General features: G+C 44.7%; 1 protein-coding gene across 2 annotated transcripts in view; it reads right to left on the bottom strand.

Annotated features, from left to right (window-relative positions):
• THOP1 (thimet oligopeptidase 1) overlaps positions 1-20,098 on the bottom strand; it is an 80,969-nt gene that overhangs the window by 48,527 nt on the left and 12,344 nt on the right. For both annotated transcript variants that reach the window (XM_077271643.1, XM_077271644.1), the window contains exon 3: positions 14,807-14,955. In XM_077271643.1, the coding sequence (XP_077127758.1) occupies positions 14,807-14,955 (149 nt within the window). The remainder of the gene's footprint in view (positions 1-14,806; positions 14,956-20,098) is intronic.

Here is a 20,098-nt window from a genome sequence, read left to right as displayed (position 1 = left end):
GTGTGCGGTATCTAGTGTGTGTGTGATGTGTGTGCGGTATCTGTAGTGTGTGTGCGGTATCTAGTGTGTGTGTGATGTGTGTGCGGTATCTGTAGTGTGTGTAATGTGTGTGCGGTATCTAGTGTGTGTGTGATGTGTGTGCGGTATCTGTAGTGTGTGTGCGGTATCTAGTGTGTGTGTGATGTGTGTGCGGTATCTGTAGTGTGTGTAATGTGTGTGCGGTATCTAGTGTGTGTGTGATGTGTGTGCGGTATCTGTAGTGTGTGTAATTGTGCGGTATCTAGTGTGTGTGTGATGTGTGTGCGGTATCTGTAGTGTGTGTGCGGTATCTAGTGTGTGTGTGATGTGTGTGCGGTATCTGTAGTGTGTGTGCGGTATCTAGTGTGTGTGATGTGTGTGCGGTATCTGTAGTGTGTGTAATGTGTGTGCGGTATCTAGTGTGTGTGTGATGTGTGTGCGGTATCTGTAGTGTGTGTAATGTGTGTGCGGTATCTAGTGTGTGTGTGATGTGTGTGCGGTATCTGTAGTGTGTGTGCGGTATCTAGTGTGTATGTGATGTGTGTGCGGTATCTGTAGTGTGTGTAATGTGTGTGCGGTATCTAGTGTGTGTGTGATGTGTGTGCGGTATCTGTAGTGTGTGTGATGTGTGTGCGGTATCTAGTGTGTGTGATGTGTGTGCGGTATCTGTAGTGTGTGTGATGTGTGTGCGGTATCTAGTGTGTGTAATGTGTGTGCGGTATCTAGTGTGTGTGTGATGTGTGTGCGGTATCTGTAGTGTGTGTGATGTGTGTGCGGTATCTAGTGTGTGTGATGTGTGTGCGGTATCTGTAGTGTGTGTGATGTGTGTGCGGTATCTAGTGTGTGTAATGTGTGTGTGGTATCTAGTGTGTGTGATGTGTGTGCGGTATCTAGTGTGTGTGCGGTATACTTCATCGCGGTAATGTGACCGCGACGTCATCGCAGGTCCTTCACACACACCACGGAAGCCGCTTAGGAGGTCGGGCCGCCAGAAGGTGAGTATATCCCTATTTTTTATTTTAATTCTTTTTTTTTTACCGTAATCTGATTACTTCCCGCATGGTGTGCACAGCCCCGTGAGGGAAGTAAGCAGATCAATGCACTCCTAGGTGTGCAGAATCGCCGCGATTCCGCAATTTTAATGAACATGCTGCGTTTTTTTCTGGATTGCGATTCCGCTCAGGAAAAAAATTCAGCATGTGCACAAAAAATGCGGATTGCATTCTGTTACATAGGATGCTTAATGTTAGGGTTTTTTTCGCGGTTTTATAGCATTTTTATAGCGGAAAAAGCGCGAAAAAAAAGCAAAAAATCTGCTACGTGTGCACACAGCCACATACTTGTGTGTGTGTGTAATAATAGTAATGTGTACATAATGAGCCTGTGTTGTCCACCATGTGTGCTGTGTACATGTATGATGTGTGTGTCTGTGTGACTATATGAAGTGATGAGCCTGTGTTGTCCACCATGTGTGCTGTGTACATGTATGATGTGTGTGTCTGTGTGACTATATGAAGTGATGAGCCTGTGTTGTCCACCATGTGTGCTGTGTACATGTATGTGTGTGTCTGTGTGACTATTTGAGGTGTATATAATGAGGTTGTGTTGTCCAGCATGTGTGCGGTGTACATCATATATGAAGTGTATGTAATCAGTCCAGCCCTGGACCCGATCCTGCAGTCCAGCGAGCCCCGGCCCGTCCACACGGAGAGCGTGGAGTCTGATGAGGAGAGCGAGACAATTATTGAAATTTCTTTTTTTTTTTATTTTTTATAAATTTAACAGATATGCCACGCTGCATTGTTAACAATTGTGGTAGTCATACCAAGAAGAATTCGTCTGAAGGAATAATATTGCATGGGTTTCCATACTCCATGGAAAGAATAAAACTGTGGTTGCAGCAGACAGGACAATTTACTAACATTGACACAGTTGCCGAAAGAATCCGCATTGGGAAAACGCACAACAAATTCAGAATGTGTTCAAAACACTTTGAAGAAGATTGTTATATTTCTGTATCGGGAAAAAAAGATTAGTTGCCTAATGGATTCTGCAGTGACCACTATTTTTCAAAATAATTGCGCACTTCAACCGCCATGTAAAGTACGTAGAGTGTATGAAGAACACAACTACTTTTCTGTAAAAAAAAACATGGTAACTACTTCTATAACATCTACATCTGGTCATATGGACACATCTGGTGAACTAAAAAGAAAAAAACAACCTACATCTAGACATCTTTAAAATTGGGCATGCAGGACATGCGTATGCGTTGTTTTGACACTCCCGCCAACTGCATGGGAACGCAACAAGTTGCATTCCCGTGCTGTCGGCGTGAGCGTCAAAACGACGCATCCGCATGTCCTGCATGCCCAATGTTAATGATAGGTACGCAGGAAGCTTGTAGAAGTAGGCGGGGCTTAACGGAGGAAGTACGCAGCCCTCCACAGAGCCCCCGAACGCTAATGTGAACCCAGCCTATGTGCCTATAACACCCACATAGTAATCCAAACGTTTCAGATGAAATAAAATGACAGTATTTTTGTATTAAACACACTTTATTTGCCAAAAAACATTTGTTTGAAAGTTGGGTTGCACCTTATATTCGAGTTGTGCTGTACCTGGCTGTGCTTTCTGGGTGTGAAGGCAGTGTGCAATTCTCTAGAGGCAGCCATAGGCGATCGTGTGTGTATATTCACTGCATCCCTCGCATTGTCATTGGCGTGTGAAGCATTGAATATCACGGCAGTGGATCCGCATGCCTTTTTTGTGCGTTTTTCTCCCCTTTTTTTTTTTTTGTTGATCTTTCGCTTTTTTTTTCTTGAGGTTCCCAATGCAATAATATAGTTGGAAATCCGCAAAATTAACCCCTTCACTGCAGCCCTTTTTCATTTTTGTTTTTCGCTCCCCTCCTTCCCAGAGCCATAACTTTTTTTTTTTTAAATATTTTTTTTTACATTTGCCATGCTTCAATAGCCTCCATGGGAGGCTAGAAGCTGGCACAACTCGACCGGCTCTGCTACATAGCAGCGATCATCAGATCGCTGCTACGTAGCTGAAGTGCAGGCTTCCTATGAGCGCCGACCACAGGGGGGCGCTCACAGCAGGCATGCATCAGTAACTATAGAGGTCTCAAGGACCTCTATGGTTACTGTCCTGACGCATTGCCGACCTCCGATCATGTGACGGGGGTGGACGATGCGCTCATTTCTGGCCGGAAGTGGTAGTTAAATGCCGATGTCAAATGCCGCTGTCAAATGCTAACAGGTTAATAGTGGCGGGTGAATTGCGATTTCACCCGCCGCTATTGCGCGCACATGTCAGCTGTTCAAAACAGCCGACATGTTGTGACTTTGATGTGGGCTCACCGCCGGAGCCCACATCAAAGGGGGAGACACGGCATGCGCAGAACATGTTGCGTTTTTTACTGCAATGCGTTTTTTTCCCAGAAATAACGCAACATATGCACAAAAATTGCGGAATGCATTATAAATGATGGGATGCATATGTATGCACTTTAAAATTGTTTTTATCGCATTTTTATAGAGAACAAACGCTAAAAAAATGCGTAAAATCCTGAACGTGTGCACACAGCCTCAATGTGTATGTCCCCATCACACTCCATATGTGTCTCACTCATCATACTTCATGCCTTTTTCTCTCCCATCAGTCACTCTTAGGGTATGTTTCCACATTCAGGAAACGCTGCGTTTTTGACGCAGCGTCCAGATGTTACAGCATAGTGGAGGGGATTTCATGAAATCCTGTCTCCACTGTGCAGGAAAAAAATCGTGCGTTTTTCAGCCTGAAGCAATCCTGAACGTGGACACATACCCTTAGCCATACAATGTATCTTTCCCCTCCCTCCATAATGCCTGGCTATTCACTGCAGACCTGGAGCTCCTTCTTATCTTCTTGAGGGATGAGTCAGACAGCTCCTAATGCTGCTCCATGCACACCAGATGTCTTCACTCTTCCTTGGGTCCAGATGCTGCTGAGTCCACTGTGTTCTGCTCCTCTGTAAGCAAGCTGTGCTTCTAATGCAGTAACTGCTGGTGATAGCAGATCACAGGTCAGTCACACACAAAATGGCTCTGCCCTGTGATGCTGCTCTTCATTCTGCCCCAGGGATATTAGACCACCCAAAAGGGGAGGGAAATGCTGATGTCAGCAGTTACTGCCCAGATTTTCCAGCTAACAGTAAAGCTGGTGAGTCTTACTGTAGCTGCTTGAGGTCTAAAACGGAAAATGCTCCCCCTAGTGGTAAATATGTATATTTCTAAAAAAAAATATAATATTTTTCATATAGAAATGTTTGCAAACAGTGCAAACATTGCATTAATACATTTTAATTACTATTATAAGCTTAATTTCACAAAAAAAAAAAATACAAGAAAACTGGTGGCACCTTCCCTTTAATAAAATCTTCAAGTCTTTATTTCAAAACATAAAAATTCATGATGGTAGGTGTAATACCACCAGACGCGTTATTGGAATGAACTGCCCTTGATGACTGAGTATAGCAGGAACCACATAACAAAAAATAAAAAAAAAAGCACTGACCAATCATGAAACAGCAAAAACACACGGATATGGAATAATTAGTATCATTTCTACTACTCATTCCCCGCGGCTGTTTAGTGTCTAATGAATGAATGCATTAATACCTTGTGTGTCATCGACCTTATTTGTTCTATGAGCATATTGGCACATATTACCATACATTTCGCTCCTGCACATGACATTCATTAATTGCGACACCAAGTATGTGGTGTGCGGTGATCAGTGTAAGGCATGTAGCATTAAATATAAGCACTAATCGGAAGCTAAAAAAAAATATAAATAAATAGATTTCGTAACACTTACAGAAAACTAATAATAAAAACAAAACATTCAAGAGTTTCCAAACATTTTCTAGAGGTACATGAGGGGAACATCAAAGATCTTAACTTTTTGGAGTTGAAAGGGTTAATTGCCCAGATAGAGGTGGTAATTGGAGGAAAAAAACTTTTGAATCTCGGGAAATGGAATTAAGACACCAAACAGCCGCGGAGAATGAATTTTAGTAACCAAACTATGTTCATTCATTTGTGTAACCTATAAATTGTTCATATGTAATTATTTGGCATCCGTGTGTTTTTGCTGTTTCATGATTGGTCAGTGCTTTTTTTTTTTTTTTTTAAATGACTTATGTGGTTCCTGCTATACTCAGTGATTAAGGGCAGTTCATGCCAGAAGCGTGTCTGAGTGGTATTACACAGAACATGAATTTTTATGTTTTGAAATAAAGACTTGAAGATTTTATTACCAGTAAGTTGCTGGAATTTTCCTTCCGCCAAGAAATGTACTCTTCTTTCTTTTGCAGTCCCATAGACCATTAATAAAGCAGCGGTCAGGTGATTCAAAATGGGCTTCTGTCAGGCCTAGTTCCCAGGAGACTCATCCTTGGGGCCTCCAGCAATCAGCAAGTTTACTCTATACTTTCGATAGGGCATAATGTATGATTCTTGGAATAACCTTTTAAGAAGGGCAACAATCGTATAACGATCGGTACTTTAACATTATGATGTACTCAACTGCATCCTGTAAAACAGGGATTTTTGTGTACTCTTTGTAAAATCCTCTTCTCCGAGCCACTCATTGGGGGACACAGGACCGTGGGTGTATGCTGTTGCCACTAAGAGGCTGACACTAAGTTAATACAAAGAAAGTTAGCTCCTCCTCTGCAGTATACACCCTCCTGCTGGCAACTAGAGAACCAGTTAAGTGCAAAAGCAGTAGGAGAACATTAACAACATATAAGAGTACAACATGACAAACTAAAGAAAAACACCAGCCATTAGGCTAACAGGGTGGGTGCTGTGTCCCCCAATGAGTGGCTCGGAGAAAAGGATTTTACGGTTAGTACACAAAAATCCCTGTTTCTCCTTCGCCTCGTTGGGGGACACAGGACCTGGATGGGAAAACAATAGAAAACATCAGGCTTCACATAACTGCCTAGGTGTGCGCCACCGTATCCTGCAGAATTCTTCTGCCCAGCCCCGCATAAGCTGAAGCTTGAGTATGAACATTATAATGCTTTGAGAAAGTATGTAGGCTGGACCAAGTCGCAACTTTACAGATCTGCTCTGCCGACGCCTGATGCCAAATGGCCCAGGAAGCACCAACTGAGTGGAGTGCGCTCTGATCCCCACTGGGATAGACTTACCTCTGATGTGGTAGGACTCCTGAATGGTGGAACGAATCCACATAGCTATTGTGACCTTTGAAGCGGCTAGGCCCTTCCTGTGCCCCTCACGAAGCATGAACAAAGAGAATCCGACCTTCGGAAGGATGCCATCCTTGATATGTACCTTCTCAGAGCTCTGACTACATCCAGAGTATGGAGAGCCCTTTCCACCTTGTGGACTGGAGTTGGACAAAATGAAGGAAGAACAATGTCCTCGTTAAGGTGGAAGGATGAGACAACCTTGGGCAAAAAGGATGGGGACGGCCGGAGGACAACCTTGTCCTGATGGAAAATGAGGAAAGGCGCCTCACAGGACAGAGCAGCCAGCTCCGAAACCCGGCTGATTGATGTGATTGCCATGAGAAAAGCAACTTTCCAGGACAGAAAGGCGAGTGAAATGTCCTGAAGCAGTTCAAAAGGAGCTTCCTGTAAGACTCCCAAGACCAAGTTAAGGTCCCAAGACCAAGTTAAGGTCCCAAGGGTCTAAAAGCATGCGATAGGGGGAAAGCACATGAGTAACCCCCTGCATGAACGTCTTCACCTGAGGTTTTGTCACAATCCTACGTTGGAATAAAACCAATAAGGCAGAGATCTGGCCCTTGAGCCAGCTGAGCGCCAAGCCTGAGTCCAGACTGGTCTGTAGGAATTCTAAAATGGTGGGAATAGAGAAGACGAGGGGGAGAAGTCCACGAGCTTTGCATCAAGCAAAAAACGTCTTCCAGGTATGGTGATAAATGCGTACCGATGCAGGCTTACGAGCAATGATCATTGTGGACGCGACCTCTTCTGAAAAATTAGCCTCGGTCGGAATCCAGGATTCAACGGCCAAGCCACTAAACACAGGGCCGCTGAGTTCTGGTGGTAAATCGGCCCCTGGGAGAGCAGATCTGGACGATCCGGCAGTCGCCAGGGTGTGTCGGTGACGAGGCGCACCAATTCTACGAATCACGCCCAGCGTGGCCAATCCGGAGCGACCAGGATCACTGGAACCCCTTCTGCCGTGATCTTTTTGATGACTCTCGGAAAAAGTGGCAGCGGGGGAAGAAAATGTACGGAAGATAGAACTGTTGCACGAAAGAACCAGAGCATCCACTCCTATGGCTCTTAGATCTTGCGACCGAGCTATGAACCTGGAGACCTTGGTGTTCAGTCTGGACGCTATGAGATCCACATCCGGGGTCCCCCAATGAACAGATCTGTTGGAAATCATCCGGATGAAGTTCCCACTCCCCTGAGGCAAGACCCTGGCAGCTGAGTAAGTCTGCCACCCAGTTTTCCACACCTGGTATGTGTACTGCTGAGATTACCGAGAGGTTCCTCTCTGCCCATCGAAGAATGCGAGATACCTCGCACATGGCCGTCCTGCTGCGGGTACCCCCTTGGTGGTTGATGTATGCCACAGCCGTGGCGTTGTCCGATTGAATTTGGATGGGGTGACCTGCTAGGATATAATGAAACTGCAGTGGCGCGAGCCACATCGCTTGGAATTCCAAGACATTGATTGGAAGTTTCGAGTCCTGAGATGACCAGCAGCGTGGTGACGAAAAACTGCTACCCAGCCCAGAAGACTGGCATCGGTAGTAACCACTAGCCACTGAAACGGGAGAAAGGTTTTTCCCTGGTTGAGGGAAGAACTCAATGTCCACCATCTGAGAGTCTGCCTGACCCACAGGGATAAAATATTGGAAGACACCGCACACTCAAAGTCATATATGCCAAAAAAGTGTGAATTTATTAAACATGAACAGCACATGGGAGCAAATTACAATACATAGTAAGCGACCGAGATAGTGTGACGTTTTTACTCTCCCGAGTCTTACTCATAGTCGCTAAAAGACAAAACAAAAGGAGAAGTAAATATTAACATAAAATATATACATGTTACATGCATGGAGCAGAAGCAATCCGTATGAGTGTTTATCAGACAGCAAAATAGCAGCCATAGAACCTTATAGGCACCTAGAGTACACCAGAGTGAGTATAAAGCAGTAATTGCATATAGGTAAATAAGGCAAGAGGTCTGGAGATTCTAGTGGTATATAGCCAGTAGGACACAAGAAAAAAAAGAAAAGGTCTATGGTTATCTTAATATTTTATTAATAAGCATACATAGCGAGTCCTTTTTAAGGCTTAGGGTGGTGCTGTAGAAGATTTTTGGAATTGTAAAAGGTTAGTATTCCATAACATGAAATAAAATCTGAAGTCACTCCAAAGGTCCAAAAATAGGTACCTATATTGTGGTGAAATGGTATGTGACTAGTGAAGAGCTGCTGCCCTGTATGAGGGACCTGTAAAGGGTTAAAATAAGAAATGTCGTAAGCCTGCAGAGAGAATGATTATTGAAAATGCATTGTTTTATGTACCGAGAATGATAGATAAAGGGGAAAGGTGTACATTCAGCAATGCATTGTTCAATAATCATTCTCTCTGCAGGCTTACGACATTTCTTATTTTAGCCCATTACAGGTCCCTCATACAGGGCAGCAGTTCTTCACTGGTCGCATACCACTTCACCACATAATAGGTACCTATTTTTGGACATTTGGAGTGATTACAGATTTTATTTCATGCTATGGGATACTAACCTTTTACAATTCCAAAAATCTTCTACAGCACCACCCCAAGCCTTTAAAAAGGACTCGCTATGTATGCTTATTACTAAAATATTAAGGTAACCAGAGACCTTTTCTTCCTTTTTTGTTCTTGTCTCCTACTGGCTATATACCACTAGAATCTCCAGGCCTTATATACCTATATGCAATTACTGCTTTGTACTCTCTCTGGTGTACTATTGGTGCCTATAAGGTTCTATGGCTGCTATTTTGCTGTCTGATAAACACGCATACGGATTTGCTTCTGCTCCATGCATGTAACCTGTATATATTTTATGTTAATATTTACTTCTACTTTTGTTTTGTCTTTTAGCGACTATATGAGTAAGACTCGAAACATTATACTATCTTGGGAGCAAATTACAAATACATAGTAAGCAACCATGTGCTGTTTGTGTTTAATAAATTCACACTTTTTTTGGCATATATTATTTGATTCCTAGGACTTTCATAGTCCGTGGCACCAGCACTTCACTCTAAACTGACTGAGTGCACACCAATATACCTTACCTACTGACCCGCAGGGATAGGTGGCACCGGCAGTCGAGGGAGAAAGGGTTCCTGTCCCAAGCCGTTAGAAAAGCATGCTGTAGAGGACAGTGGTGCATCTGTGCAAAAGGAACCGCTTCCATTGCTGCCACCATTTTGTCCAGTACCCTCATCGCAAAGCAGATGGAATGAGGGGACGACTGAGGAAGTGGGCGGGCTCCTTGTTGAAGGGCTAGGACCTTATCTTGAGGCAGAATCACCAATCCTCGAGAGAAGTCCAGAGTCATGCCTAAAAAGGATCTCTGCTGAGCTGGAACGGGGGAAGACTTGACTAACTATCAGCCAACCCAGACGAGAAAGAGTATCACAAGTGATAAGAACAGACTCCGCGCAGTTGTGGAAAGAAGGACCCTTGACCAGGAGGTCATCCAGATAGGGTAGTACAACCACGCCACGAGAGTGCAGGATGGACATGACTGCCTCCATGGCCTTCGTGAAGACCCTGGGAGCGGTAGCAAGGCCAAAGAGCAAAGCCGCGAACGGAAAATGCTGTTCGTGAATGGTGAAACGTAGGAACTTTTTACTATTTTTTTTCGGGGGGGGGGGGGAGGAATCGGGATGTGCAGGTAAGCATCTCGAATATAGATGGATGCTAGAAACTCCCCTTTTTACATTGAGGTAATGACCGAACGCAGAGACTCCATGTGGAAACGACAGACCTTGACAAACTCATTTAAAAGTTTGAGGTCTAGTATGGGTCTCACTTTTCCGTCCTTTTTTAGGACAAAGAATAGGTTGGAGTAGAATCCCTCTAACCTTTTGTTTTCCGGAACCAGGACAATGAGGCCATCTCGGCGCAAAGAGTCTATGGCTCGGGAAACAGCCTATGGCTCGGGAAAGAGCCTTTGCCCTTGCCCTTGATGCTGGAAGTTGGGAAGGAAAGAAATGAACTAGGGGACGCGAAGAAAAATCAATTTTGTATCCGGAAGACACCAGGTCTCTGACCTATTCGTCGTGAACGACAAAGCCAGACCTGGTGAAACAAAAGTAGGCGACCGCCTACCCTGCTGGTGTCAACCGGATAACTCCATGAGTCATTGGGCGGAAAATCTGTCGGACCTAGATCCCTTACATCCAGACTGTTTGAGCCGGCCCATCCATCGCTGATTGGGCCTAAAGGATTCCTGGGGTTCTCTGTTAGTGCTAGGAGAGCATCCTGATCCTGAAGAGGTAGTGGTAGTGGACCAACCCTGACTGGTGCAAAAGGATCAGAAACGCATTTGTTGTTGATGCCGAAAAGGACGCCTAAGCCTCTGCTGGGGAAGAAACTTGCTCTTTCCTCCCTTAGCATCTGAGATAATGATCCAGCTGCTCTCCAAACAAACACCCACTCTGGTAAGGAAGAGATGCCAGAGACTTTTTGACGCAGAATCCACCTTCCATTCTGAGCCATAATGATCTTCTGATCGTGATGGTATTTGCCGCCGATAGAGCCGCACAGTTGGCCGCATACAAAGAAGCTTGTAGTAGATAATCTCCTGCCTAAGGAATTTGGCTAGCCAGCTGTGCTGTCTCCGGAGCAAGATTACTGCTCTGAATGGAATTAGCCAAAGTCTCCAACCAGGAAACCATTGCTTTAGCTACCCACGCTGCAACGAAGGAAGGATATAGAGCCGCATCTGCGGCCTCAGACAGATCGAGACAAATTTTATATCTGGCAGTCAGTGGGATTTTTAATAGATGATCCGTCCGGCTGGGATAGAAGAGTTTTGGATGCCAGGAGAGAGACTGGCGGGGCTACTACAGGGGACATGGCCCAATCTTTTCTAGGATCAGCTGAGAAAGGGTACTTCGCCTCAAGCAGTGTTTGTCCTGTAAAGCGCTTATCCAGTCGCTCCCTGTGCTGATTAACTATATCCCGAAACTCCGGGTGAATGTTCTATGAGGACGCTTAGCTTTTTTGAAGTACACAGAGTGATCCGGCAAAGAGCCGAAGACTTTGTCAACCTTCAGAGTTTGGTTGATGGCCTCTATCAGAGAATCAACCGTCCTCAAAGTCTGGCGAATCCGGATCTAAGGAGACGTCCGATTCATACTCAGAATCGAGTTCGTTACCAACGTCTGGAGAGGGAGAACGAGAAACGAAACTCACGGATGCCATGGTACGTGACTGTACTGGTAACGTACTACGCATCTGTTTCCTGGACGCTTGTACGTTTCTAGATTGTGTGAGGCCCCTGCTAGCCAACTGTTCCCGTGTAGGGGGAAGGTCTCACTGCGTCAGATGTGTAAACGCCATGATCCCCTGAAGGAACACTGAAGGATTCAAGGGCTTTGGCCAGAGAAGTCATAGATTTAAACAGAGACGAGACCCACTAAGAGGGACTACGGACACTGGGCTCAGTGTCAGCGGGGGGCTCCTGAGCGCATTTGGGGTCACAGGCTTTGCAGCGTGGCAAACTCTGAGCTTTTGGAAACGCAGACTGGCAGGAGTTACATGAAGTGAAACAGACTAAGTCTTATGGGACTTTTTAGGTGCCTGAGGCTGGGACATGATATACACCTATGTGCCCCCTTAATCATGGTTCCCACATAGGATAGGATACTGAAAGGGAGAGAGAGAGAGCGCTAATGGCAGCGCTCCTACCCAGGTCCTGTGTTCCAACCACGAGAATCACACTTTGCATCGCTATCCGGGTAAGCAGGAGGCTTCCTGAGCATCCGGAGGCCCTGTCAGCTTGTGACAGGGTGTAGGGAGATGGCCGACGAAATTTCATGGGCAACTCTCGATCAGAATGAGAAGCGCCAGAAAAGTGGGTGGAGCCGACGAATCACATCATAGTGGGTGGCGGAGCTTCGGCCTGTACAAAGCTAAAGCCGGGGACTACATTTTTACCCAGGCCCTAAAAACAGAACATACCCCCCCCCCCCAACTAGTCTGCTGCCTGTGCACGGACCGCTCAAAGACTCCCCTCTCAGCGCTTACCAGGAGTGGTAGGAGATGTCCTTCGGATAAAGCTGCAGGTACCTTCGTTGTAGTGCAGATACCTCTGTTGTGCAGCTGTCGCTGGTGATTTTTTGGACGATGCAGGGATAAGGTTAAAAACCATCAATCTACTCTCCCTTTCATAGGAAGATGGAAAGGAACCGTCCGCCTCCTTGCTTCATCCACTAGACAGTGGTGTAGCAGTGAGGGCTGCACGGACTCTAAAATAGAAGGTGACTCTGTGCATCCAAGGGGTTTAATCCTGGTGAACAGGGCTGGTTGTCCGGCATTAGGCCTGGCTGCAGATGAGGGTACATAGAGGCGACACTCCATGTGCTCATCTGTTGATGGTGCGGGGAGATCGATGCCCTTTAAGAGACCTGTCGCCCCTAAAAATCATCCCAGGCATGGCATCCTACGTTGCAGGAGAGGATACATGGAGGAGACACTCCACATGCTCGCCTGTTGTTGGTTCGGGGAGATCGAAGCCTTGAAAGGATCCGCCGCCCCTTAGTCCAGGTAAAAAAAAAAAAAAAAATCTTTAGAATTAAAAATCAAAAGTTAAAAAAAAAAAAGAGTTTTTGGTCTGAATAGCAGACCCTTGTGCCTCCTACGGACACTAAGCAAGAAATGGTTCTCTAGGAGCCAGCAGGAGGGTGTATATTGCAGGGGAGGATCAAACTTTCTTTGTATTAACCTAGTGTCAGCCTCCTATTGGCAGCAGCATACACCCACGGTCCTGTGTCCCCCAATGAGGCGAAGGAGAAATAGGTACAATAAAGGAGTGGTTATTTGGCCTAGTATGCTAATGAAAATCAATTAACCAACCACACAATATAGAGTTGCATCTTATTTGACCCAGTTATGCTATGGTCACAATGCATTTATACCCTATATATTTATATATTTTTCACACTTGTTGGGTCATTTTCCCAAAAATAACATGTCATTTTTCTACAATATTAGCAGGCAGACTATTACACTCCTCTATGCAGAGCATTCTTAAACACATACTGTAATGTGAACAGAGCCTTAGCTACACTTAAAGTAGCACTCCATTCCAAATTTTTATCCTCTTAATACATTGCAGTCATTATCAAATAACACTGTGTACTTAAAATTGCTCAGTTTGCCTATTCCATTTTTTCTTCCCTTCTCTATCAAGTCTATGATACGACATGATTAAAAACAGGCTAACTGAATCCTAAGGTTTATGTAGAAACAGGAGGTCAATTATCTCTGTATAAGTCACTGCAAATGTAGGGGGGGGGTATGGTTGGCAGCTGGGTCAGGAGGTGAAGATTTCTGCTTCTACATAGAGCAAAGAACAGAAGAATTAGCTGGGTAGAAAGGCACAATGAGCAATTGTAAGTACACAGCGCTGCATAATTATTATTGCAATATATTAAGAGGATAAAAACTTTGTTAGGAGTGCTTCTTCAACTTAAAAGAGGTGGTCCACTACATTGTATAATTTGCCCATCAATTTAAACCTTTTAAAGGGAACCTGTCAGCAGGATTGTGCACAGTTACCTACAGTGTCAGGTCGGCACCGTTATACTGAATACAATGATGCCTAGTGATGACATCCGTCTTGTGGCTATTTCTTAATCTTTATTTTCAGTTTTGTGTTAATGAGATTCTCGTGCCCTAAAGCGGGGTTCATGTATGTGGGGCTCCTGATTATATATGCATAATGCAAACTGCTGATCAGTGGATCACTCAGAGACCCGCCCCCTAGTTTGCATAATGAATACCTAACATATTGAAGAAAGAGACAAAAATGCTTCTGCAGGCAGGTGTCAGCCGTGGGTCCGGCTCTGCAGCATAATCGCATGGCTAGTGTGGCAATATTGACCCCCTTGCGTCACTGTCGCATGCACTCCCCCTGATTGACTGTTGGTGGTGTTTCACCACACGTCACAGCCCAGTATCCAGCGTGTTATCTCTCCGCTTGCTTTCATTAGTAGGGTCACGCCTGGGTGATGCAAGGGAGCCCAGATGTTGATGTGACATCAGCGGATATCAGCAGCAGGGGTCACATGTTTGGGACTGGGTGAGCAGCGATAGCGCCACTTACAGGCAAATTTGGCAACAAAGTATTTACAAAAATACCTGTGTAAAAAAGGTATAAATCAATGGGTGCATTATACATTGCAGTGGACCACCTCTTTAATAAAACACAGTGTATGTGATGTATATCACAGATGCATACACATCAACTAAACGGATTAAACTGTGCCTGAGTGTACTTCAGAGTTAAACATTTTGAGGACTTTTATTCAATTATGTGGCAAGACAGGTTCATAAGGAACGCAGAAATGATGCAAATGTTTGCTTCAGTTTTCCAAGACCTGCTAATGGTGCCTTACAGAACATTTAATAATACTGCATCTGGACTATGGGCAAGGAATAACCCCGAAGCATCCATTATAAGGTGGGCAGGAAACTGGTGATTAATGGTGGTCTAACCTGCAAGTGCTCAAGTCTTCTATACACATCCTCCCGCATACTTTTCTCTACATCAAACTCAGACAAGGTCTTGTCGGCCTCGGTACTTGCTGTTCGGACATCTTTATCGGAAGACACGTGCTGCAGGAAATCCAGCATGTTCCTTTCAACTGTGAATAGGAAGATGAAAACACTGACATGCTGAAGGTTAGGTGGGGACAGCAACAACTGTAACTGTCACAGAGAATGGGAGCCATAACCTACAGGACACATTATCCTTTTAGTAAGGATGCAGTGCGGGAAATTTCCCAGTGTTACAACAGCGGTCTATACAAATGCTGAGCTCAGGGTTTTCTAACTAACGATTTCAGGAGCGGTGATATATAAAACCCAGAGACAGGAACATTCTACAACATTGACTTTTCCTATATTAATATTATCTAGTCAGCATGCTCTATGATATTTATTAGATGAGCAGCATGGAGTCGCCTTAAAAAGGATAAATGCTAAAATATTATTATTATTTATATAGCACCATTAATTCTATGGTGCTGTACATGAGAAAGGGTTATAGATATCATTTACAGTACACAAATTTATGATGACAGACTGGTACAGAGGGGAGAGGACCCTGTCCTTGCGGACTTACATTCTACGGGATAGTGGGGAAGAGACAGAAGGTCGGGGATGTGGCAGCTCTGGCGGTGGTGAGGCGGCAGCGCGGGCGGTTGGTGAGGCGGCAGAATGGTTATTGCAGGCTGTAGGCTTTCCTGAAGAGATGGGTTTTCAGGTTCCGTCTGAAGGATCCGAGGGTGGTGGATAATCGGATGTGTTGAGGCGTGGAATGCCAGAGGATGGGGGATATTCGGGAGAAATCTTGGGAGGCGGTTGTGTGAGGAAAGAATAAGTGCGAAGGAGAGTAGGAGGTTTTGGGAGGATCGAAGATTGCGTGAGGGAAGATAGTGGGAGATTAGTTCAGAGATATAGGGAGGGGACAGGTTGTGGATAGCTTTGTAGATCAGTGTTAGTAGTTTGAACTGGATTCGTTGGGGAATTGGGAGCCAGTAGAGGGATTTGCTGAGAGGAGAAGCAGGGGAGTAGCGAGGAGAGAGGTAGATTAGCCGGGCAGCAGAGTTGAGGACAGACTGGAGGGGTGCAAGGGAGTTAGCGGGGAGGCCAGAGTAGGGTGTTGCAGAAATCGAGGTGGGAGATGATGAGGGAATGCACAAGAGTTTTAGTAGATTGTGGGCTGAGGAAAGGATGGATTCTGGCAAAATTTTTGAGTTGGAGGCGACAGGAGGTGGCAAGAGTTTGGGCGTGCGGTATGAAGGACAGGACAGAGTCGAGAGTTACCCCGAGGCAGAGGATTTCAGGTGTGGGAGAGAGCGTGATGCCGTTTACCATAATAGATAGATCAGGTAGGGGGGATACGCGAGATGGGGGAAAGATGATGAGTTCGGTTTTGTCTACATTGAGTTTTAGGAAGCGAGAGTTGAAGGAGGATATGGCTGATAGACACTCCGGGATTCTGGACAGCAGAGAGGTGACATCTGGGCCAGAGAGGTAGATCACAGTGTCGTCCGCATACAGGTCGTACTGGAAACCATGGGACTTTAGGAGTTGTCCTAGGCAAAATATATATATATATTTTTTTTATAGAACAATCACATGTAAAACAAACAGCTGTGGGCTATTATACTTTTCCTCTAATTGTTCCATTCCCAAACTTAACTTACAAATACTTACTGAATTTTACGGACTATAAGACACACCCCAAATTTTGGTCTGGAAAAAATAGGAAAAAAAAATTTGAGGCGCATGCGCAGATTGAGATCTTGGGCGAGATCACAATCTGTGCATGTGCCGCCTCAGACAACCATTTCCTGAAACCCACCGCCAAGAAATCAATGCGCAGCTCCTGCCTCAAGGCTAACTTTTTATTTAAGCCAAGGGTTCCGCAGCCTCGCATCACCAGGTCAACCCCCCCTGCCAGCCCAAGGCCCTCAGCATCGCCACACTCCTGCCACCACAGGCTTCCTGCAGCAGGGACCCTGCCTCCTGTGACCACGCTCCATCGCAGCTGTTCCCCACCCTGTAAGTTACATCTGGAATATAATAAACATAAGGATGAATGACCTCGGGGAGATCAAAACATTAAACACCGTGGAGACACCATCACGTGTTTCTCAACGCAGTGATCTCCCAGAGGTCATTCATCCTTATGTTTATAGTCTTTTCACTAGGCACTGCTCCTAATAGCCAGTTTCCTACTCCACACTGATGAGGGGCAAATACCCTGAAACAGCTGTCTGTGGATGGATACCATGCTTGGCATAGGTGGTTTTCCTTTATTGGATGCTGCCCTTCCCGTGGTTGTTCCTTCCCGGTGAAAGACCTGGCTATTCATTGCTTGCGTTGAGAAACACGTGATGGTGTCTCCGCGGCTTTTCTACATACATCTGGAATATAAGACACACACCCATTTTCCTAAGTTTGGGGGAAAAAAGGAAGTCTTATAATATGAAAAATATGATATGTAAAATACTGAAGGTGTGAACGTGAACTCACTGTCATTAATCTCTACCGGTATATAGCACACTGCTCTAAGCACAGATCGCCCCCGAGACACGACTGCACGGCACAGATAGAATACCATGACAGTCAGGGGGTCTACTGAAGACCAGCATGTCTTTCATGGTAATGCTACTATGAAGAACAGCATGTGGCTGGAGTTCATAGGAGACGGCGATTTTTACTACGTACCATAATACTGTGGTATTGCAATATACAGTACAAGTAGGTTAAAGTAAAAATGGAAATATAAACATTTAGTATCTCTAATTCCGTGCAAGATAGGTAAAGTGTGTAATGAGAAGAAAAAAAAAAAGTTATTTCAAAATGGCAGAATTAGGTTCTCCTTTGTTTATTTTTTTAGTTAGCCACAACACTGCAAAGAAAAAAAAATGTAATATCCACTGAAAATCAGGATCAGTATAAACCATAAGCTCAGGGAGCAAAGAAAGAAAAAAAAGACAAAAAAAAGCTTTCACACAGCTCCATGAACTAAAAAAAAAAAAAAATAATAATAATAATTTTTCTTAAAGAACACATTGCCAGTTCATTTATGCAGCACAATAAACACCATAAAAACAAAAGCCAAAAGCTACCGGAGAATTGTGTTTTCGATACAATTTCACCATGCTTCGAATTTTTGTCCCTTCTAGTTTTCCAGTTCGTTGAATGGTTTAATTCAAAAGTACAACACATCTCACCATAAACAAGCCCTCATATCATTAAATGGATGCAAACAAGAAAATAAAAAGTTATGGCTTTTGGAATAATGGGAGAAAAACACAAAAATGAAAACTAGAATAGTTGGGAAGGGGTTAAAAAACCTGTCATATAGCTCCATCATCAGAAAATTAAGACTTTATGGGCCTTAAAGGGACTGTTCAAACAAAGGACGGCCGCTCGGTGCTTCACAGCAGGGCCAATCATTTATATACACCTTCTCTCCTGCTTGCTGCCCATCTTCAACCCCTGGCAAAAATTATGGAATCACCGGCCTTGGAGGATGTTCATTCAGTTGATTAATTTTGTGGAAAAAAAGCAGATCACAGACATGGCACAAAACTAAAGTCATTTCACATGGCAACTTTCTGGCTTTAAGAAACACTAAAAGAAATCAACAACAAAAGATGTGGTAGTCAGTAATGGTTACATTTTTTAACCAAGCATAGGGGAAAAATTATGGGATCACTCAATTCTGAGGAAAAAATTATGGAATCATGAAAAACAAACAAACAACACTCCAAAACATCACTAGTATTTTGTTGCACCACCTCTGGCTTTTATAACAGCTTGCAGTCTCTGAGTCATGGACTTAATGAGTGTCAAACAGTACTCTTCATCAGTCAGGCTCCAACTTTCTCTGATTGCTGTTGCCAGATCAGCTTTGCAGGTTGGAGCCTTGTCGTGGACCATTTTCTTCAACTTCCACCAAAGATTTACAATTGGATTGAGATCCAACCTATTTGCAGGTCATGACATTGACTTTGTGTCTTTTTTCAAGGAATGTTTTCACAGTTTTTGCTCTATGGCAGGATGCATTATCATCTTGAAAAATGATTTCATTATCCCCAAACATCCTTTCAATTGATGGGATAAGAATAGTGTCCAAAATTTCAACATAAACTTGTGCATTTATTGAAGATGTAATGACCGCCATCTCCCCAGTGCCTGTACCTGACAAGCAGCCCCATATCATCAATGACTGTGGAAATTTGCATGTTCTCTTCAGGCAGTCATCTTTATAAATCTCATTCGAACGGCACCAAACAAAAGTTCCAGCATCATCACCTTGCCCAATGCAGATTCGTGATTCATCACTGAATATGACTTTCATCCAGTCATCCACAGTCCACGATTGCTTTTCCTTAGCCCATTGTAACCTTGTTTTTTCTGTTTAGGTGTTAATGATGGCTTTTGTTTAGCTTTTCTGCATGTAAATTCCATTTCCTTTAGGCGGTTTCTTACAGTTCGGTCACAGACGTTGAATCCAGTTTCCTCCCAATCGTTCCTCATTTGTTTTATTGTGCATTTCCTGTTTTGGAGACATATTGCTTTAATTTTCCGGTCTTGATGTTTTGATGTCTTCCTTGGTCTACCAGTATGTTTGCCTTTAACAACCTTCCCATGTTGTTTGTATTTGGTCCAGATTTTACACACAGCTGACTGTGAACAACCAACATCTTTTGCAACATTGCGTGATGATTTACCCTCTTTTAACCCCTTCCCGACCTTTGACGCAGCGTATGCGTCATGAAAACCTGTGCCAATCCGACCTGTGACACAGATATGCGTCATGGTCGGATCGCGTCCCTGCAGGCCGGGTGAAAGGGTTAACTCCAATTTCACCCGACATGCAGGGACAGGGGGAGTGGTACTACAGCCCAGGGGGGGGGTGGCTTCGCCCCCCCGTGGCTACGATCGCTCTGATTGGCTGTTGAAAGTGAAACAGCCAAATCAGAGAAATCTGTAATATTTCACCTATGAAAATTGGTAAAATATTACAATCCAGCCATGGCCGATGCTGCAATAGCATCGGCCATGGCTGGAGACCCCGATCTGGCCCCCTCACTGACTGACGGCGGCGATCTGCAGCCGCCGTCAGTGTTCCGTACCCCTCCGTCCTGTCCTAAGCGCCTTCCTCTCCCCTCTGACCCTCCCCGTCCTCCCCTCCGCTGTCCGTTCGCACCCCCCATACTTACCTAGTCCCGGTGTCCCTCCCGGTGTCCTCAGTCTTCTCGCATG

This window comes from Ranitomeya variabilis, chromosome 1 (genome assembly GCF_051348905.1).
Source record: "Ranitomeya variabilis isolate aRanVar5 chromosome 1, aRanVar5.hap1, whole genome shotgun sequence".
Lineage (NCBI taxonomy): Eukaryota > Metazoa > Chordata > Amphibia > Anura > Dendrobatidae > Ranitomeya > Ranitomeya variabilis.
This window is presented reverse-complemented; position numbering and strand designations above follow the sequence as displayed.